The sequence below is a fragment of the Thalassophryne amazonica genome, chromosome 20 (genome assembly GCF_902500255.1).
Source record: "Thalassophryne amazonica chromosome 20, fThaAma1.1, whole genome shotgun sequence".
Taxonomy (NCBI): domain Eukaryota; kingdom Metazoa; phylum Chordata; class Actinopteri; order Batrachoidiformes; family Batrachoididae; genus Thalassophryne; species Thalassophryne amazonica.
In genome coordinates, this window is record NC_047122.1 from 31,603,220 (window position 1) to 31,626,665 (window position 23,446).

The window sequence follows — 23,446 nt, forward strand, 5'->3', positions numbered from 1 at the left end:
GTCGACTGTCCGCTGAATTTGCGTGACAACTCCTCTATTGTCACTCGAGGAAGATTTCAACATTTGGCATTCCTGATTTCAGTGTCGACTGTCCACTGAATTCACGCCAGATCTCCTCTATTAATGTGAGATTTCCTCTATTATTGCTCCAGGAAGAGTTCAACATTTGGCATTTCTAGTTTCAGTGTCGACTGTCCACTGAATTCACGCCAGATCTCCTCTATTAGTGAGATTTCCTCTATTTTCGCTCCAGGATGATTTCAACATTTGGCATTCTAGTTTCAGTGTCGACTGTCCACTGAATTCATGCAAGATCTCCTCTATTAGTGAGACATTTGCTCTATTATCACTCCAGGAAGATTTCAACATTTGGCATTTCTGATTTCAGTGTCGACTGTCCACTGAATTCATGCCAGATCTCCTCTATTAGTGAGACATTTGCTCTATTATCGCTCCAGGAAGAGTTCAACATTTGGCATTTCTGATTTTAGTGTTGACTGTCCACTGAATTCACATGAGATCTCTTCTATTAGTGCGAGATTTCCTCTATTATCACTCCAGGAACATTTCAACATTTGGCATTTCTGGTTTTAGTGTCGACTGTCCACTGAATTAGTGCGAGATTTCCTCTATTATCGCTCCAGGAAGAGTTCAACAGTTGGCATTTCTGGTTTCACTGAGATTTCCTCTATTATCGGTCCAGGAAGAGTTCAACATTTGGCATTTCCTGTTTCAGTGTCGACTGTCCACTGAATTCATGCCAGATCTCCTCTATTATCGCTCCAGGAAGAGTTCAACATTTGGCATTTCTAGTTTCAGTGTCGACTGTCCACTGAATTCACGCCAGATCTCCTCTATTAGTGAGATTTCCTCTATTTTCGCTCCAGGATGATTTCAACATTTGGCATTCTAGTTTCAGTGTCGACTGTCCACTGAATTCATGCAAGATCTCCTCTATTAGTGAGACATTTGCTCTATTATCACTCCAGGAAGATTTCAACATTTGGCATTTCTGATTTCAGTGTCGACTGTCCACTGAATTCATGCCAGATCTCCTCTATTAGTGAGACATTTGCTCTATTATCGCTCCAGGAAGAGTTCAACATTTGGCATTTCTGATTTTAGTGTTGACTGTCCACTGAATTCACATGAGATCTCTTCTATTAGTGCGAGATTTCCTCTATTATCACTCCAGGAACATTTCAACATTTGGCATTTCTGGTTTTAGTGTCGACTGTCCACTGAATTAGTGCGAGATTTCCTCTATTATCGCTCCAGGAAGAGTTCAACAGTTGGCATTTCTGGTTTCACTGAGATTTCCTCTATTATCGGTCCAGGAAGAGTTCAACATTTGGCATTTCCTGTTTCAGTGTCGACTGTCCACTGAATTCATGCCAGATCTCCTCTATTATCGCTCCAGGAAGAGTTCAACATTTGGCATTTCCTGTTTCAGTGTCGACTGTCCACTGAATTCATGCCAGATCTCCTCTATTATCGCTCCAGGAAGAGTTCAACATTTGGCATTTCTGATTTTAGTGTTGACTGTCCACTGAATTCACATGAGATCTCTTCTATTAGTGCGAGATTTCCTCTATTATCACTCCAGGAACATTTCAACATTTGGCATTTCTGGTTTTAGTGTCGACTGTCCACTGAATTAGTGCGAGATTTCCTCTATTATCGCTCCAGGAAGAGTTCAACATTTGGCATTTCTGATTGTAGTGTTGACTGTCCACTGAATTCACATGAGATCTCTTCTATTAGTGTGAGATTTCCTCTATTATCACTCCAGGAACATTTCAACATTTGGCATTTCTGGTTTTAGTGTCAACTGTCCACTGAATTAGTGCGAGATTTCCTCTATTATCGCTCCAGGAAGAGTTCAACATTTGGCATTTCCTGTTTCAGTGTCGACTGTCCACTAAATTCACATGAGATCTCTTCTATTAGTGCGAGATTTCCTCTATTATCACTCCAGGAACATTTCAACATTTGGCATTTCTGGTTTTAGTGTCAACTGTCCACTGAATTCATGCCAGATCTCCTCTATTATCGCTCCAGGAAGAGTTCAACATTTGGCATTTCCTGTTTCAGTGTCGACTGTCCACTGAATTCATGCCAGATCTCCTCTATTATCGCTCCAGGAAGAGTTCAACCTTTGGCATTTCTGATTGTAGTGTTGACTGTCCACTGAATTCACATGAGATCTCTTCTATTAGTGCGAGATTTCCTCTATTATCACTCCAGGAACATTTCAACATTTGGCATTTCTGGTTTTAGTGTCAACTGTCCACTGAATTAGTGCGAGATTTCCTCTATTATCGCTCCAGGAAGAGTTCAACATTTGGCATTTCCTGTTTCAGTGTCGACTGTCCACTAAATTCACATGAGATCTCTTCTATTAGTGCGAGATTTCCTCTATTATCACTCCAGGAACATTTCAACATTTGGCATTTCTGGTTTTAGTGTCAACTGTCCACTGAATTAGTGTGAGATTTCCTCTATTATCGCTCCAGGAAGAGTTCAGCAGTTGGCATTTCCTGTTTCAGTGTCGACTGTCCACTGAATTCATGCCAGATCTCCTCTATTATCGCTCCAGGAAGAGTTCAACATTTGGCATTTCTGATTTTAGTGTTGACTGTCCACTGAATTCACATGAGATCTCTTCTATTAGTGCAAGATTTCCTCTATTATCACTCCAGGAACATTTCAACATTTGGCATTTCTGGTTTTAGTGTCAACTGTCCACTGAATTCATGCCAGATCTCCTCTATTATCGCTCCAGGAAGAGTTCAACAGTTGGCATTTCCTGTTTCAGTGTCGACTGTCCACTGAATTCATGCCAGATCTCCTCTATTATCGCTCCAGGAAGAGTTCAACATTTGGCATTTCCGGTTTCAGTGTCGACTGTCCACTGAATTCATGCCAGATCTCCTCTATTATCGCTCCAGGAAGAGTTCAACAGTTGGCATTTCTGGTTTCACTGTCGACTGTCCACTGAATTTACCCGAGATCTCCTTTATTAGTGCAAGATTTCCTCTATTGCACATATGCTTCAGTTCATTTTGTTCACCGGTCATTGCTGCTTCCTATTCTGGGTTTGATTCATCTTGTTTGATTATTTGCATAAAAAGAGATGTCACAGCTCCCATCAAAATGTTCATGGAGGCTGTTTGATATTTTATTTATTCCTTTAAGAATGTGTTTGTCCTCTAGAGGGAGCAATAGGATATGAAGTCAGGACTATCCAGGCCAGAGACCAGTTTTGGTGTATCAGGGCTGTTGGACTGTTGCTGGCTCTCTGACAGATGGATTAATGCATGTTTGAGTTTCCAGGAAGGTTCAAACTTTCACAGTGAAAATGGTGACTTTTTGTTCACTCTTTGTGACTCTCTCCAAGTTACTGAAACAAGCAATCCCCTGTTTCAGCATCTCCATTTTTTTCTTCTTCTCCCTGTGATGATGTCACAAAGCTCCAAGAAGCATTAAAGCATCTTTCATGAATGTCAGTCTTGGAAGAGAAACTATACATAGTAATCAACTTAAACTATGCTATTTTGTTCGTATACGAGTAAATAATAACCCGAGCTGGACACGCTGAACTGAACACTGACACTGTCTTCACAAAACTCCAGAGCTCATCTTATCTTTTCATGTTTCATCTCATCTCAATTTATTTTTCTTTATCGTGTTGTGTCACGTATTGTATGTCACATCACATCTCATCTTATTTTCCCTCATATTTTTGTATTGTATCATATATCTCATCTTCCTACCCTATCTTATAGCGTCACATATCACGTTTCATTTTCCCTTATTTTTTGTGTAATCTATCATATCATATATCTCATCTTTTTTATCGCATCCCATTGCGCACTGTATCACATCTCATCTTATTTTCTTATTATTATCTTGTTGTGTTGCATATTACATCATATTGAATCTCAACTCCTGTTATCTTCTTATATTGTCTTTTCTTATCATGCCATGTATCATATCACATCTTATTTTCCCTTATCTAATCTCATGTTATTAAGTCACACTATGTCATGTCCCAGTACGTGTCACATCTCCTCTTCTTTTCTTATCTTGTTTTATCTTGTGTCACATCTAATGCCATTTCATCTTCTTATCTATTCTCATCTCATCACACCACATCTCATCTCATCTTATTTCCCTTGTTTTGTGTCGGGTATCATGCATCTTATCTTGTTGTGTTGCATATTGTATCTCATCTCATGTCATCTTCTTATCTTTTATTTTCTTGTTGTGCCACGTATCGTATTACATCTTATTTTCTCTTGGCTAATCTTACGTATGTTATTGAGTCACATTGTGTCATGTTGCCGTTCATGTTGCATCTTATTGTCTTCTCTTATCTTGTTTTGTCATACCTCACATATAATCTCAGCTTCTTATCTTGTGTCACATCTCACGTCATCTCATCTTCTTATCTTGACTCATCACACCAGGTGATAAATCTCATCTTATTTTCCCTTGGCTTGTTGTCGTGTCTCATATCTTGTTTTGCATATTATATCTCATCTCATGTCATTTTCTTTTCTTGTCTTTTCTTGTGTCATGTATTGTATCACATCTTATTTTCCCTAATCTAATCTTATCTTATTGAGTCACATTGTGTCATGTCACAGTTTGTGTCATATCTAATCTTCTTCTCTCTTCTTATCTTGTGTCACATCGCCCATCTCTCTCTTACATCTAATCTTATCTTGTCGCGTCTCATCACACCACGTCTCAACTTATTTTCTCTTATCGTGTAACATATTGTATTATGTATCATATCTCATCTCATGCCTTTCTATCTTATCTCATCTAGTTGCATCACATATCACATCTCATCTTATTTTCCCTTATTGTCTTGCGTATTATATCGTATGTCACCTTCCTTCTTGTCTTGTTTTGTCATCTAATGTATCATATCACATCTCATTTTATTTTTCTTTATGTAATATTATCATGTCACACTGTCATGCTGCATCTCGTGTTGCCTCTCATCTCTTCTTGCTAGCTTATCTTGTTGTGTCACATCTCACATGCAATTTCAGCTTCCTATCTTCTGCCCCATTTCTCATCTCATCTTCTTGCCTTGTCTTACTATCTTACCTGATCTCATCTTACAAGGATGTAATAAAATCATTTGTTTATTTATTTATTTATTCGTTTGTCTGTTAGCAGGATTGAGTCAAAATTACTGCACGGATTTTGACTAAATTTTCATCACAGATGGATACTAGGCCATGGAAGACTCCATTAAATTTTGGAGGTGATCTGGATTTTGGATCACGATTTCACTTTATATAGGCTTTGAAGGACTATGTTAAAAAAAAAAAAAAAAAACCTACTTCATAGATAAATATTAGGGCATGGAGGACTCCACTGAATTTTGGATGTGATCCAGATCTGGATTCTGAATAAAGATTTCACTGTATATAGGCTTTGAAGGATTATGTCAAAACTACTTAACAGATTCTCACTGAATTTACACCACAGATAGATATTAGGGCATGGAAGACTAAATTTTGGAGGTGAACCGGATCCAGATTGGCGGACGTCAGAAATTTCTGATTGCTCTTGTTTGAAATATTTTGGGGATTATTATATTGGTTCTTGCAAACACCCCTTGGCCATGATGAACTACTCTAAAACCAGAAGGCCTGCTTACAGACGTCCCTTCACTGGCTTCTGGTCTCTTTGAGATCAGATTTTAAAGTGTTATTATTGGCCTACAAAACTGTTCACGGACTGGCACCACCCTACCTGGCCGGCCTGGTTGAGCCCTATGTACCGGCTCGGGCCCTGCGTTCACAGGGTGCAGGCCTATTATGCATCCCGAGGGTGAATAAAAAGTCAGCGGGTTACAGAGCCTTTTCCCACTGCGCCCCAGCTCTGTGGAATGATCTGCCTGCGCAGATCTGACAATCAGACTCTGCGGAGACTTTTAAGACTAGACTGAAGACACACAATTTTCCACAGTTGTATCATTAGCATTTTATATGATTGTGTGTCTTCTTTTTCTTTTACTTAATTTATTATTTAGGCAGCACGGTGGCTTAGTGGTTAGCACTGTTGCCTCACAACAAGAAGGTCGTGGGTTCAATTCCCGTGGCCTTTCTGTGTGGAGTTTGCATGTTCTCCCCGTGTTTGCGTGGGTTTCCTCTGGGTGCTCCGGTTTCCTCCCACATCCAAAGACATGTGGGTTAGGTGGATTGTACTCTTTAAAATTGTCCTTACGTGTGTGTGTGGGTGTGTCTGTGTTTGTCTATTTGTGGCCCTGCGACAGACTATGTTTTTAATTTTTTATTGTGTTTTTAATTTTTATTTCATTTTATTCTGCCTTTTAAATTATGTTTGTGAAGTGCCTTGAGGCGACTTGTCGTGAATTGGCGCTATATAAATTAATAAATTTGAATTAGAGTTGAATTTTACAGACAGCACAGTTTTGCATGGACAATCAGTACCACCACCAACTTAGAAAGGACAGCACTTCTGATTTTTATCCCCATCTAGTAAGTCCGTTCAGCTGCTCCCTTGTTTGCATTTGGCGTTGCCACAGCAAATCCAAGTTGGATCTGCATGCTGAATTGGCACAGGTTTTACACCAGATGCCCTTCCTGACATTACTCCACATGGAGAAGTATGGCAGGGGCGGGGTTTGAACCGGGAACCTTCCACACTGAAGCCAAGCGCACTAACCACTTGTCCACCACCCCTGCGGTTTTTATCCCCATCTAATCTTTATAATATTGTGACTGGGTTAAAACGAAAAATTTTGACTATTAAATTTTGACTATTAAACACATACAAAATGAATAAATACATCAAAGCCCATAAACTAAATTGTGAGTTCAAATGTCCAAAAGCAGACAGACAAATTGGGTGATCACATGACCTCCACCATCAGAACTGAGCATGTGACATTTCATCAGGCTGTAAGACAAACAACACTGACAACACAGCAGCTTCAGCACGCATTTTGATGAGAGCGTAAAGAAATTATCACATGAGTTACAGTATTAATCCAACAGTGAACAAGCACATTGTTGAAAGTGAAAAGAAAACAGAAGAAAATCTGCCTTCCAGTTCATTTTTCTCCCCTGCGCATGCCGCTTTAGGTCTCTGTGAGCTTGCAGGTGTTAGTGGGGTGGCATAGCAAAACAATTGTTCATTTTGTGATAAAAGCATGGAATTTGGCACACATATTGTAAATGAACTAATGTTTATTTTCAGATATGGAGTCATCCTGGAGCTGACGTCTAATGAGGTACAGGGGCAAATAAAGAATTACACAGGGTTCAAAATTAAAAATGCTCCAATCATGTTGAAAACTATACCACATTATTTGTCTGATCATAATGATTCTAAATAGGTATAGTTTGGACTATGACTGAATTCTATGGAGTTATGGGGTAAAAACAGCAAAAATGGTGTCAAAGGTCAGTTTCAGTTTGTACAGGGGTCAAAAGTTAAAGTTACTCCAATTTTGGTAAAAAAAAAAAAAATGGTGCAAATTATTGGTTGAAATAAAAAGATTGGCATCCTATCCTAGGTGTACCCCACATTGTGCTCTATGACTGCTGGGAAGCGGTTGAATATGTGTGTGTGTGTGTAAAAAGATTAATAAATGGAATTGTTTTGACTGTGTTGAACGCTTGGTCTCCAACGTAAATGTCAAACATGGTCGAAGTCCATTGGATTTTAGGACGTATGACATATTTTACCCCATAACATAACTAAAATGACAGAAGGTGCAAACTATTCCTTTTTAAAATGCTGTTAACATTAGTTAATTTAAGATACGTGTGCCAAATTCCATGCTTTTATCACAAAATGAACATTTTTAATGGAAATTTTAGCTAAGCTGCACCACTATGTCCTGAAAGAGGCTTCGGATGTTTGTTACGTATCATGGGGCGTGGCTTCCAGGTGGCCACGCCCTGTCGCAGCCAATGAAAATTGAAGCTGCGGCACGCGCGCCTGTCATCTGTCAACAAGGGTTTTTCCGAGCAGCGTTTTTATTGTTGTTTTATTGAGTTTTTCCCGTTCCACAACTTCATTTTCTTGAGGATTTTAATGAGAGCAGGAGCGACTACAAAAGAGAATTGATGGCGAGGAAGAGCTTCACCAAGAAGACCCTGAGAGGTTTGTTCTCCAAAAGTGAACCCAAGTTGGACGAAGCTGTGGACGAAAACAAGAATGCTGAAGAAAAGAAGAAGTTTAAGTTCTCCAAAGTCAAGTTGAAGTCCAAGAACTCGTCGGCTTCTAACAGAGTGGATAAGGAGACGCAGCGGGTGGTCAGGTATGTTCGAATACACATCATCTCTGTTCTGGGGCACGAACTCATAACTGTCTTGCTTCTTTATTTATTTAGTTATTTGTATCTCGTTCTTTTTTTTTTTTCTTTTTTTTTTCTTTTGATGATGCAGTCACAGGTTTTTGCAGGTTATAATGTCTGTGCAGATAAACCTGCTGACAGCAGGCCAATAAACTCCTCAAAATTTGTTTTGTCATTATGTAACTAGACGAGCACTAATGAGCGTGCACACTTATGCCAAGTTCAAATTTTGCCAATTTGTTTGTCATAAGATACACGAGACGCATAAGGGGGGATTAAAAGTGACAACCTGGACAAAGTGTGATCATTTGTAAAATTTATTTAATTTAAAAAAAAAATAAAATAAATGCTGAATCTGTCGTCTCTGTAAGAGTGATGCACACCTGCTGTTGGAACTGTCTTAGCTGCCTGGTGGTATTGCAAATGGTCTTTTTTTATCTTTATAATAAGACTTTGGTTTAAAGGGTTTTTTTTGTAAAATGCATAAAAAGTTTTTGAAATTTGAACAATACTTCCACTGTCAGATAACAGCTTTGTGTCATTAAGGGAGTTTTGCACAATAGCACAATTCCACTCTTGGTTCCAGAATATCAAGTGGCTTTTGATCCTTGTAGTTAGATATGATTTAAGGCCAAGACGCCTACAGAAAGCAACACTCGCCATAGCCGGCAATCAGTTCACCCTATTGAGGTTCCAAATCCCACAAAATCTCAGAGGTGGCTTTCACTGCAAGATGTATATTATTATAATATACATTATTGTGTGTATGTATATATGTGTGTGTGTGTGTGTATATATATATACATATATATAGCGAGAGAGAGAGAGGTTTCATGGCTACGGATAGCACTGCTCTGAGTAGCTGTTAAATGGCTGCGGAATCATTTCCGTGATTTTATGTTGATTGCGTTTGTTGGACTTTGATCCTGATTATTAAACCCCATTCATTTTCTGCCGCTTATGGGGGTCTGATCGTGGTGGCAGAGATGATTATTAATCCTGATGGCTACACATTTATGCTGATCACTGACATTTTTTTTTTTTTAATTTGGAAAGTCATATACATGTGTCTTCATATACACAGAAAAACAGCATTCTTCCTTCCCCCATTTTAAAAGGGCCTTTTTTATTTCCCCTTTTCCTCTTTATAAAAGAAAAAACTTCTATTGCCCTTGATACAAAAAAATCTCTGTATTGATATGAATAGACAATAACCAAGGAACTACAGTAGTGTTCAGAATAATAGTAGTGCTATGTGACTAAAAAGATTAATCCAGGTTTTGAGTATATTTCTTATTGTTACATGGGAAACAAGGTACCAGTAGATTCAGTAAATTCTCACAAATTCAACAAGACCAAGCATTCATGATATGCACACTCTTAAGGCTATGAAATTGGGCTATTATTTAAAAAAAAAGTAGAAAAGGGGGTGTTCACAATAATAGTAGTGTGGCATTCAGTCAGTGAGTTCGTCAGTTCTGTGGAACAAACAGGTGTGAATCAGGTGTCCCCTATTTAAGGATGAAGCCAGCACCTGTTGAACATGCTTTTCTCTTTGAAAGCCTGAGGAAAATGGGACGTTCAAGACATTGTTCAGAAGAACAGCGTAGTTTGGTTAAAAAGCTGATTGGAGAGGGGAAAACTTATACGCAGGTGCAAAAAAATTATAGGCTGTTCATCTACAATGATCTCCAATGCTTTAAAATGGACAAGAAAACCAGAGACGCGTGGAAGAAAATGGAAAACAAAATGGATAGAAGAATAACCAGAATGGCAAAGGCTCACCCATTGATGAGCTCCAGGATGATCAAAGACAGTCTGGAGTTACCTGTAAGTGCTGTGACAGTTAGAAGACGCCTGTGTGAAGCTAATTTATTTGCAAGAATCCCCTACAAAGTCCCTCTGTTAAATAAGACGTGCAGAAGAGGTTACCATTTGCCAAAGAACACATCAACTGGCCTAAAGAGAAATGGAGGAATATTTTGTGCACTGATGAGAGTAAAATTGTTCTTTTTGGGTCCAAGGGCCACAGACAGTTTGTGAGACGACCCCCAAACTCTGAATTCAAGCCACAGTTCACAGTGAAGACAGTGAGGCATGGTGGTGCAAGCATCATGATATGGACATGTTTCTCCTACTATGGTGTTGGGCCTATATATTGCATATCAGGTATCATGGATCAGTTTGGATATGTCAAAATACTTGAAGAGGTCATGTTGCCTTATGCTGAAGAGGACATGCCCTTGAAATGGGTGTTTCAACAAGACAATGACCCCAAGCACACTAGTAAAGGAGCAAAATCTTGCTTCCAAACCAACAAAATTAATACCTCGCAGATGTGAAGAAATCATGAAAAACTGTAGTTATACAACTAAATACTAGTATAGTGATTCACAGGATTGCTAAAAAAGCAGTTTGAACATAATAGTTTTGAGTTTGTAGCATCAACAGCAGATGCTACTATTATTGTGAACAGCCCCTTTTCTACTTTTTTTTTTTACCAATAGCCCAATTTTATAACCTTAAGAGTGTACATATCATGAATGCTTGGTCTTGTTGGATTATTGAGAATCTACTGAATCTACTGGTACCTTGTTTCCCATGTAACAATAACAAATATACTCAAAACCTAGATTAATCTTTTTAATCACATAGCACTACTATTATTCTGAACACTATATACAAGAAAAGGGGAGCCCACTCAGTAGGGGGATGTGGAAAAGAAATACTCACAGATGATACTTGAAGCAATTAATCTGGGCATAACAGAGAAGTCATGAAAAATCTGCTCTTGTTGGGGTAATATATGTAATCCATTGGTTCCAAATACAATAGAATTCCTCCCTTCTGATATTAATTAGATAGGTTAATTTTTCCATTTTGCAAATTTCAAGGACTATGTTGGCCAATCACTGAGGGAGGATTTGGGGTCAGCCATTTCTTAGTAATATACCTGCTGCTAGAAGGGCTTGTAGCAGCTTTTTATCACTTTATCACTCTGTTGTAAATAACACTATGTAACACAATTTTTGTTCCTGGCTTCTAAGTGTTATATTTCAACTGCTTATGTCTAACGTCTATGGAAAAATGACTACATTCAGCACAAACTTTGATTTTATTTTTTTTTAACATTCTAGAAAGTTCTAAAAGTTTCTTGAAATTTCTAGAAAATTCTGGACAGTTCTAGCAGTTAAAGAATATTCTCGAAGACTACTTAGTAGTAGTGAAGGTGAATCGAGAATATTCTTGAAAATAGACAAATTTTTAAATATTGTCCTGATCACAGAAGCAAAGTTTCTGTGGAATAACAGCTATTTTCTATTTATTTAAGTCATAACAGGTTAGGAAAACACACTGTGTACCCAGGAACAGAACAAAAATAAAAATTTGTTACATAGTGTAATCTGCATTGCCCAAATAAATATTCCCTAAATTAAATTCCATGTTGCGACCAAAAACTGAAATCAAACATTTATGAATTTCTTTCCAGTAAGAGTGTAATTTAGGACAAGCCCAGAATATATGATAGTGGTCAGCCTTGTCAGAGCCACTTTGTCTCCAGCATACTGAGATATTGGTATACGAGGTCTATTAGAAAAGTATCCAACCTTATTATTTTTTTCAAAAACCATATGGATTTGAATCACGTGTGATTACATCAGACATGCTTGAACCCTCGTGGGCATGCGAGAGTTTTTTCACGCCTGTCGGTTACGTCATTCGCCTGTGGGCAGTCTTTGAGTGAGGAGTCGTCCACCCGCTCGTCGATTTTTTTCATTGTTTAGGAATGGCTCAGAGACTGTTGCTTTGTTTGATAAAAATTTTTTCAAAACTGTAAGGCACAACTGAGTGGACACCATTCAATAAATTCAGCTGGTTTTCGGTAAAAATTTTAACGGCTGATGAGAGATTTTGGTCTGGTAGTGTCGCTTTAAGGATGGTCCACGGCGCCTGACGGCGATCTGCGCTTCGAGGCGGCAGCGTCTCGCCGTTTCAAGTTGAAAACTTCCACATTTCAGGCTCTGTTGACGCAGTAAGTCGTCAGAGAACTTTCAGAAGAAGTCGGCATGAGGAGTTTATTCGGACATTCCATTGTTAACGGTCATTTTGTAATGAAAGAACGTGCGGGCAGAGTCGCATGTCGGGCTGGACCCGACCGCGGGGGGTCGCGGCAGGAAAAACACATCCGTTGGAAATCTTAACGGGCAAGTTGGAACATGCCCAAGCTGTTAAACAATTTCTCAGTTACTCACTTGTTGAAAGCCATTAAAAGCCGCCTGAATTCTACAAATGGTTTTCAACACGGAGGTGTTTTTCCTGTCGCGGCGCACACAGATTTGCCGAGTCGTCACGGAAACGACTCGGCGAATTTGCACGTACGTCTTTCATTAAAAAAATGTCCTTAAACAATGGAATGTCCGCATAAATTCCTCATGCTGGCCTCTTCTGAATCTTCTCTGTTCTCTCACGATGTCCTGGGTGAATTAAGCCTTAAATTAGGATGTTTTCAGCTCGAAACAGGCCGACGACAGCGCCTGGAAGCGCTGCAGGACGTCCCGCTCCGTGGGAAGTCCTTACACCGACAGAAACACCCCATAATCTCTCATCAGCCGTTAAACTTTTCACAGAAAACCAGCTTAAATTCTCGAATAGTGTCCACTCGGATATTCCTCACAGGTCCAGAAAAATTTTGATAAAGCAACGCGCGCCGTCTCGAGCAGCGTGTGAAACAAAGGAATTCAGCCGAGAGGGCGGGACCACATCTCACTCAAGGCCTGCCCACAGGGAAATGACGTCACCGACACGCGTGAAAAAACTCACGCATGCGCACGAGGGTTCAAGCATGATTGGTGTAATCGCATGTCATTCAAATCCATATAGTTAAAAAAATAAATAAAAGGGTCGGTTTATTATCTAAGAGACCTTGTATTTACCACCCTGAGCAGGAGTCTTAAAATATCTAATTATATTTTTCCAACAGCGTTCTCACCAATATAAAGACGTTGATGACCACTGAAATTCCCAAATCACCTCCCAGTTTTCCTCTGAGATACTGACAGTTGCCTCTTTTTCTCATTTCTCTTTGATGTACAGTGTTTTACATTTGTCCATTGTAGAGAGAGCATTATATATTGTGGAAATCAATTTCCGCTTTAGTAAACCATGTGCTGATTTGATCGTTGATCCTGTTAAATGTCAGTGCATATTGTTGATGCTCCAAGTTTTAACTATGTGTTAACCTTATATCCCAATAACTAATGTTTGATCCTCAATGCTGAACTTTGATCCTCGTTGCTCAGATTTGATCACGAGAGTCAACCTTTGTTTTTGACCTGAATGATGATCTTTTGATTCTGTTTACTGATATTTGGTCCTGAGTTTGCGCTTTGATCCTGGTTAGACGATCAAAGAAATTAATTGTTCACCTTTTAACTTTATTAACCCTTAAGCTTAATAGTAGTTAAATACCAATTCATATTGCAGACATTTGCTGCCAGTTTTGACTATTGATCATGAGTGTTGACCTTGTATCCCGATAACTAGTGTTTGATCTTCAATGCTGAACTTTGATCCTCATTGCTCAGATTTGATCACGAGAGTTGACCTTTGTTTCTGTCCTGAATGATGACCTTTTGATATTCTGTTTACTGATATTTGATCCTGAGTTTGCTCTTTGATCCTGGTTAGAAGATCAAAGAAATTAATTGTTCACCTTTTTAACTTTATTAACCCTGAATCCTAATAGTAGTTAAATACCAATTCATATTGCAGACATTTGCTGCCAGTTTTGACTATTGATCATGAGTGTTGGCTTTTTGTCCTGATAAGTAATCTTTGAACCTCAGTGCTGAACTTTGACCCTGATTGCTCACATTTAATCATGTGTTAACCTTTTAGTTGGGACCAATGACCTTTTGATATCTTAAATACTAGTATCTGATCTTGAGGGTTGAGCTTTGATTCTGATTAGAGCATCAACTCAACTGGAATCAAAGTTAAGCAGTGGGGATCAAAGTTATGAAAAAAAAAAAGAATTGGTTCATTGGTTAAATTCAGCTTTACTATTTGCATAATCCTGTTAACAGACAAACCAACAAACCGGTCCTCCTTGGTGGAGGTGTAGGTGAAGGTCTTTAATCTTCCAGGTAAACACACTGAAAAATGAACCAACTTAAATTAATTGTTTCAATTGTAACATGTAAATGAATGAAGTTGTTTTGAAATTAGGTTTCTAAGTTAGAGTTGATCTAAGTTCGAACAACTTAATTCATTTAGAAGTTACTAATTGAAACAACTTTTTAAGTTGGTTCTTTTTTCAGCGCACTTTGAAGTTTACTCCAAGGCAAGTTGGACATTTTCTTGATCATTCAAGAGACTTAAAAACATTTTGCTCAGCAGTGTGCGTACTTCTGTCAAAGTACAAAAGGCTCTTCAGCTATATTAATCATAACCCACATTCCTGGGTTTTGACCTTAAGCCAGAGGTCACCAACCCTGCTCCTGGAGATCACCTGCCCTGCTTGTTTTTCATGTGTACCAGCTTCAACCATACCTGAGTAGTAAAGTCTGGTCTTCCCTCACTCTTGATGGGCTGAACACACCTGACTTAATTCATCAGCAGAAGGTGCAGCAGGGACAGTTGGAAAAATGTGCAGGACAGGTGATCTCCAGGAACAGTGTTCACGACCCCAGTCTACAGTCTGCACAAAACTGCATGTGTTCATAGACTTTATTGTAACAGTATATGTTTTTGTACATGTGTAGTTAACATTAAAGCATTATCATGAGAATAAACAGATTTGTTGTTTGTCCCAATACCACTGGTTCATACATTTTTAGAATAATCCTCATGTGTTAATTGAATTATTATCATTATTATTTTTTATAGAATGAGCAAATGGTAGCCATAATAAACTGTGGCTTCAGCTTATTTGGTTTTGTGTTTGAATCTGAAACAAATTAATAATCGATTAAATCCACACCTGGAGCCTTATCAAGTCCAGTCTTTAATAATTTCATCCTTGTAAACTTGATCATTTCACCTTGTATTGTTTTGACCAGAAGCCATAGGTTTGATTCTCTGTTAGGATGTTCACTAGGAGCCCTTGAGTGAGATCCTTAATTCCCTTGACATCCGTTTATAAATGAGTGACACATTTGCAGGTATCAGAAGTTTTAAGGATTTTTCCTAAATTCAGGATTTATTAAGGAAAGTCTGGATGAAATATTCCTGGCTTTTATCAACATCTCCTTGGCTGCAAAAATAAGGCTTAAGAGCCAATATTTTTAAAGTTCAGGCAAGTTTACATCAGGGTGTGATTCAAGCCCACTCAGATTTCAACGAAACTTGGGTCAGAGATGGAACCTACCATAAAACTAATTTTTCCAAAATTTCTCGACTGAAAACCAAAGGATGAACTTTCCAGAGGTCATCAAAGTTCAAGGCAAAAATACACAAAAACTGATATTTCATTAAATTCCCATCTTTCAAGTGGTATAACATTCAGTGCCAAGAAGTCCCCAATCTAGTTTAAATATCAGATGACATAGGGAGGCAAACTCTTTCATCGTATATAGATATTTGGTTGGGGGATCAATGGCGCTGAATATAGGGGGCAGTCAAAGTCTGGTCATTTTGTGAAATTGGCTATATTTAAAGGCCCATAACCCTCTGCGTCATCACGACCCCAACCAAATGTTATCAACAAATATAGGCCCTATGCTATCAAATGCAACTGAAAAAACATTGTGGTCTTGATGGCGCTAGCCACCAGGGGCATGAAAGTACTCAACTTGCCCAATTTTGAGGAAGTTTAGCACCACCTGGTGGTCCACACAATCAGCCTATTTTAATGAAATTTGCTGGAGTGGATAAAGCAACATCTCTACTTTATATAACAGTTGGCAGAAGTTTGGGAACTCCTCTTATATTGATTTGATATCCTTTTAAATCAGGTCATTTGTCAGACATTTGTCTCTCAATCTGCGTCATCTGCAGTACAAGAGTTCATGCATGACTTACTTGGATATGCCTCAGATTGCCTTTTCCCTTGGCAGACTTGAGGATTTAGGTATGGGAAAAATAACTTCTGGAAAATTATGTTCTATTGAACAGGACATGTTCACAAGCTTGTTGCCATAGCAATTGATACCAATACACATGTATTGGATTGACTGTCCATAAGGGAAGGAGGATCAGAAGAAAATATCATCAGAGCATACATGCATTCATGTGGTAATTCATGCAGTTGGGTTAACGAGCATGTGTTCAATGACCTGATTAAAAAGGGGTATCAAATCAGTATAAGAGGCGTCCCCAGAATTCTGAAAACTGTTATATAAAGTAGAGATGTTAGTTTATCCACTCCTGCAAATTTCATTAAAAAAGGATGATGGCGTGGGCCACCAGGTGGCGCTAACCTCAAAATTGGGCTAGTGGAGTACTTTAGCGCTCTCTTGTGGCCAGCACCATCAAGACCCCAAGGTTGTTTCAGTTGCAATTGATAGAGTAGGGCCTGTATTTGTTGATAACATTGAAATCTGGTTGGGGTCTTGATGGCGCAGAGAGTTATGGGCCTTTAAATACAGCCATCCATCCATTTTCTTCCGCTTTATCTGGAGTCGGGTCGCGGGGGCAGCAGCTCAAGCAAAGCCGCCCAGACCTCCCGATCCACACACACCTCCTCCAGCTCCTCCGGGGGAACCCCAAGGTGTTCCCAAGCCAGCCGAGAGATGTAGTCCCTCCAGCATGTCCTGGGTCTTCCCCGGGGCCTCCTCCCAGTGGGACGTGCCCGGAACACCTCTCCAGCGAGGTGTCCAGGGGTCATCTGGAAAAGATGCCCGAGCCACCTCAACTGACTCCTTTCAACGTGGAGGAGCAGCGGCTCGACTCCGAGCTCCTCCCGAGTGACCGAGCTCCTCACCCTATCTCTAAGGGAGCGCCCAGCCACCCTGCGGAGGAAACTCATCTCAGCCGCTTGTACTCGCGATCTCGTTCTTTCGGTCATGAGCCAAATCTCATGACCATAGGTGAGGATTGGAACGTAGATCGATCGGTAAATCGAGAGCTTTGCCCCCCTACTCAGCTCTCTCTTCACCACGACGGTCCGATACAGCGACCGCATCACTGCAGATGCTGCACCGATCCGTCTATCGATCTCACGCTCTATCCGTCCCTCACTCGTGAACAAGACCCCGAGATACTTAAACTCCTCCACTTGAAGCAAGGACACTCCACCGACCTGAAGAGGGCAAAGCACCTTTTTCCGGTCGAGAACCGTGGCCTCGGATTTGGAGGTGCTGATTTTCATCCCGGACGCTTTACACTCGGCTGCAAACCGCCCCAGTGCACGCTGAAGGTCCTGATTTGACGAAGCCAACAGAACCACATTGTCCGCAAACAGCAGAGACGAGATTCTGTGGTTCCCAAACCAGACCCCCTCTACACCCTGGCTGTGCCTAGAAATTCTGTCCATAAAAATAATGAACAGAACCGGTGACAAAGGGCAGCCCTGGCGGAGGCCAACATGCACTGGAAACAGGTTTGACTTACTACCGGCAATGCGAACCAAGCTCCTGCTGCGGTCATACAGGGACCGGATAGCCCTTAGCAAAGGACCCCGTACTCCCAGAGAACTCCCCACAGGGTGCGCCGAGGGACACGGTCGAATGCCTTCTCCAGATCCACAAAACACATGTGGACTGGTTGGGCAAACTCCCATGAACCCTCGAGCACCCGATGGAGCGTGTAGAGCTGGTCCAGTGTGCCGCGACCAGGACGAAAACCACACTGCTCCTCCTGAATCCGAGGTTCGACCATCGGTCGAATTCTCCTCTCCAGTACTCTGGAATAGACCTTACCGGGGAGGCTGAGGAGTGTGATCCCCCTATAGTTGGAACACACCCTCCGGTCCCCCTTCTTAAACAGAGCGACCACCACCCCGGTCTGCCAATCCAGAGGCACTGTCCCCGATTGCCACGCGATGTTGCAGAGGCGTGTCAGCCAAGATAGCCCCACAACATCCAGAGACTTAAGGTACTCAGGACGGATTTCATCCACCCCAGGAGCCTTGCCACCGAGGAGCTTTCTAACCACCTCGGTGACTTCGGCCTGGGTAATGGATGAGTCCGTCTCTGAGTCCCCAGTCTCTGCTTCCTCTTCGGAAGACGTGACAATGGGATTGAGGAAATCCTCGAAGTACTCCTTCCACCGCCCGACAACATCCCCAGTCAGGGTCAACAGCTGTCCACCCGCACCGTAAACAGTGCGGGTGGAGAGCTGCTTCCGCCTCCTGAGGCGTCGGACGGTTTGCCAGAATCTCTTCGAGGCCGACCGATAGTCCTCCTCCATAGCCTCCCCGAACTCCTCCCAGACCCGAGTTTTTGCCTCTGCGAGCACACGGGCTGCGGCACGCTTGGCCTGCCGGTACCTGTCAGCTGCCTCTGGGGTCCCACCTACCAACAAAGATAAGTAGGACTCCTTCTTCAGCTTGATGGCATCCCTTACTTCCGGTGTCCACCACCAGGTTCGGGGATTGCCACCATGACAGGCACCAGAGACCTTACGACCACAGCTACGAGCAGCCGCATCGACAATGGAGGTGGAGAACATGGTCCACTCGGACTCCATGTCTCCAACCTCCCTAGGATCTGGGAAAAGCTCTCCCGGAGGTGGGAGTTGAAGACCTCTCTGACAGAGGGTTCCGCCAGTCGTTCCAAGCAGACCCTCACGATACGTTTGGGCCTGCCAGGTCTTACCGGCTTCCTACCCTCCCAGCGGATCCAACTCACCACCAGATGGTGATCAGTCGACAGATCTGCCCCTCTCTTCACTCGAGTGTCCGAGACACGTGGTTGAAGGTCAGATGATACGACTACAAAGTCGATCATCGACCTCCGGCTCAGGGTGTCCTGGTGCCACGTGCACTTATGGACACCCTTGTGCTCGAACATAGTGTTCGTGATGGACAAACTGTGACTAGCACAGAAGTCCAACAACTGAACACCACTCGGGTTCAGATCGGGGAGGCCATGCTTCCCGATCACCCCCCTCCAGGTCTCACTGTCGCCGTCCACGTGGGCGTTGAAAGCCCCCAGGAAAACAATGGAGTCCCCAGTCGGAGCGCTATCTAGTACCCCTCCCAGGGACTCCAGGAAGGTCGAGTACCCTGCACTGCTGCTCGGCCCGTAGGCCGAGACAACGGTGAGAGACCTGTCCCCGACCCGAAGGCATAGGGACGCGACCCTCTCGTTCACCGGAGTGAACTCCAACACTTGGCGACTGAGCTGGGGAGCAATAAGTAATGCGACCCCAGCTCTCCGCCTCTCCCCGTGGGCGACGCCAGAAAAATGAAGCGTCCGCCCCTCTCCAGGAGTTGGGTACCAGAGCCCAAGCTGTGCGTGGAGGTGAGCCCGACTATCTCTAGTCGGTATCTCTCAACCTCCCGCACAAGCTCAGGCTCCTTCACCCCTAGCGAGGTGACATTCCACGTCCCAACAGCCAGGGGCTGTGAGCATGTACTGGGCCGCCGGGCCGCCCGCCCTCGACCGCCACCCAATCCTCTCTGCACCCGACCCCCATGGCCCCCTCTGCAGGTGGTGAACCCACAGGAGGGCGGGCCCATGTCACTCTTTCGGGCTGAGCCCGGCTGTGCCCCATGGGCTAAGGCCCAACCACCAGGCTCTCGTGCGCGAGCCCCAACCCCCGGCCTGGCTTCAGGGTGGGACCCCGGCTCCGCCATACCGGGCGACATCACGGTCCTTGATCTTTTACTGGTCATGGAGATTCAGAACCTCCTTGAATACAGCCAATTTTGCAAAATGACCAGACTTTGAGCACTCACTATATTCAGCACCATCGATCCCCCAACCCAGTATGTAAATTTGGTGGAATGATGAGGAAGAGGAAAAATCCATTCAAATTTGGTGGTGTTGGGATCTAAATGCAGGGCTGGATTGGGACAAAAATTCTGCCCTGGACTTTTTCATTCAGATTGGCCCACTGCTACAATCCTTGTGCAGATACTGTGCCAACTCACCCCATTGAAGTACATATAAACACACAAAGCCTTAATAACACTACTATATTGAACAATATCCCTTTATATAAAAGCTCAACCAGGGGCAGGAGTTGTGACTTAGCATTAGCTATAAACTCATCGCATAAGCTGAAAATGTTTTTTGTACTATGTTTGATTGCATTGCAAGCAAGATTTTTCCAATAAGACCATGCCTGCAGTATGCTTCTTGGAATGATGTTCAAATGCCACAGCAGAAAAAAATTTAACCTCTAGATCAGGGGTGGGCAACTTGTTCCAGAAAAGGCCAAGAGGGTGCAGGTTTTCATTTCAGCCACTGACTCCACCAGGTGATTTCACTGATTAAATGATTCCATCTGCTCAAAGTGATATTAATAAGTGAAATCATGTGGTGGAGTCAGTGGCTGCAAAGAAAACCTGCACCCTCTTGGCCCTTTCTGGAACAAATTGCCCACCCCTGCTCTAGATCATCAAACATGGAGTCCAAAGTCCTGTTTGGACAGCAGGGAGCAAACGCTGCTCTGATAACCTGCTGTCAGGCCATTTAAAGCCTCTTATGTGCTTTATAAAATCACAATAAACTAATAAAATAATGTTGACACACCTAAAAAGTTTTTGTTCCCAACGGGAGATGAGCTGTAGATTTGCTGTTTGAGTTTTGTCCACTTGAGAGCATAGAAACATTTTGAATTCCAGCAAAAACAGCTGTGTTCTTGATGAAACACATGAAAAGTGTGATCAGGTTTGGAAATGTGAGTAAAGCAGCTCTACAGTCCCTAAAGTGGAGTCCAGCTGATACAGGATTTTGGAGAGTGATCCTATTTCATTACTATTATTCAAGTCTTTATTTGAACAATCCATCCATTTTCTTCCGCTTCATCCAGGGTCGGGTCGTGGGGGCAGCAGCTCAAGCAAAGCCACCCAAATCTCCCGATCCACACACACCTCCCCCAGCTCCTCCGGGGGAACCCCGAGGCGTTCCCAAGCCAGCTGAGAGACGTAGTTTCTCCAGCGTGTCCTGGGTCATCCCCGGGGCTTCCTCCTGATGGGACGTGCTCGGAACATCTCTCCAGCAAGGCGTCCAGGGGGCATCCAGAAAAGATGCCTGAGCCACCTCAGCTGGCTCCTTTTGACATGGAGGAGCAGCGGCTCGACTCCGAGCTCCTCCCGAGTGACTGAGCTCCTCACCCTATCTCTAAGGGAGCGCCCAGCCACCCTGCAGTGGAAACTCATCTCGGCCGCTTGTACTCGCGATCTTGTTTGTTCTGTCATGAGCCAAATCTCATGACCATAGGTGAGGGTCGGAACGTAGATCGATCGGTAAATCGAGAGCTTTGCCCCCCTGCTCAGCTCTCTCTGCACCACAACAGTCTGATACAGCTAATGCATCACTGCAGATGCTGCACCAATCCATCTGTCGATCTCACTCTCCGTCTGTCCCTTACTCGTGAACAAGACCCCGAGATACTTAAACTCCTCCACTTGAGGCAAGGACACTCCACCGACCTGAAGAGGGCATGGCACTTTTTTCCGGTTGAGAACCATGGCCTCGGATTCAGAGGTGCTGAGTTTCATCCCGGACACTTCACATTTGGCTGCAAACCGCCCCAGTGCACGCTGAAGGTCCTGATTTGACGAGGCCAACAGAACCACATCGTCCGCAAACGGCAGAGATGAGATTCTGTGGTTCCCAAACCAGACCCCCTCTACACCCTGGCTGTGCCTAGAAATTCTGTCCATAAAGATAATGAATAGAACCGGTGACAAAGGGCAACCCTGGCGGAGGAAACAGGTTTGACTTATTACCCGCAATGCGAACCAAGCTCCTGCTGCGGTCGTACAGGGACTGGATAGCCCTTAGCAAAGGACCCCGTACACCCGGAGCACCCCCCACAGGGTGTCTCAAGGGACATGGTCGAACGCCTTCTCCAGATTCACAAAGCACATGTGGACTGGTTGGGCGAACTCCCATGAACCCTCAAGCATCCGATGGCGGGTGTAGAGCTGGTCCAGTGTGCCACAACCAGGACAAAAACCACACTGCTCCTCCTGAATATGAGGTTCGACTATCGGTTGAATTCTCCTCTCCAGTACTCTGGCATAGACCTTACCAGGGAGGCTGGGGAGTGTGATGATTATTTGAACAACTGAGCAGTAAATTCATCAACTGTGCTTCATTACGAGCTAATGAACTATAACGCCCTCATTTAAACAACATATTCCACAGCATAAACTGTTAATAATTGTAATCGCACAGATTTGTTGGTTAATAGTTGAAATCAGTGTAATGGAGCTGCCTTTGGCTGGTGCGTTGAACTATTCAGTCCAGCAGTGATTTAATTCTGCAACAGTTGTAATCAACATGAAATCTGACGTTGTGTCAATAATTTTACGGGATTAAAATGGTTGCATCAACAAAAAGTCCATGCCTATAACACAATTTTGGCAATCCTCAAGATGTACATACTTGTTCTCAGTCCATTAACATCAGATGTACTGAGCTTTTCCTACTGGCTCGCAAACATCATTCTAAGAAGACAAATGCGCAGCACACTTGAAATGTATGGTACTGAGCAATTTTAACTCAAAAGCTATTGATGGATTTTCATTCAATTATTTTTTCCATCATTGGGCAAAGACAAAATCAAATTTAAAATGTTCAAATATCTTAAACCATAAATAATCATTTATTGAGCTTCAAGCCTCAATTCAATTTATTTTATTTGTATGATGGAAAATCACAACAATGCTGCCTCAAGGCGCTTCACACGAAGATGCAACTTTACCAACCCAGCAAGCACACAGGCGACACTGTTAAGGCAAAAACTACCTCTGGTGATAATGAGGGAGAAACCTCAAGCAGACCAGACTCAGAGAGGTGACCCACTGCTTAGGCCATTCTAAAGGGGCTTTCACACCAGAAGCGTCAGCTGCAGCAGAAGCGTCACAAATCGGTCTAAAAAGCATTATTTTCAATGAGAAGATAAAGCGACGCTTCCCCGGGATTGTGCATTGCCGCTTGTCGTCAGGCTGCTGCGATCAAAGTTCAGCCCAAT

General features: G+C 42.5%; 1 protein-coding gene across 1 annotated transcript in view; it reads left to right on the plus strand.

Annotated features, from left to right (window-relative positions):
* Positions 1-7,974: 7,974 nt before the first annotated feature.
* LOC117501807 overlaps positions 7,975-23,446 on the plus strand; it is a 94,039-nt gene continuing 78,567 nt past the window's right edge. The window contains exon 1 of the mRNA XM_034160767.1: positions 7,975-8,317. Coding sequence (XP_034016658.1) covers positions 8,124-8,317 — 194 coding nt within the window. The 5' untranslated portion in view covers positions 7,975-8,123. The remainder of the gene's footprint in view (positions 8,318-23,446) is intronic.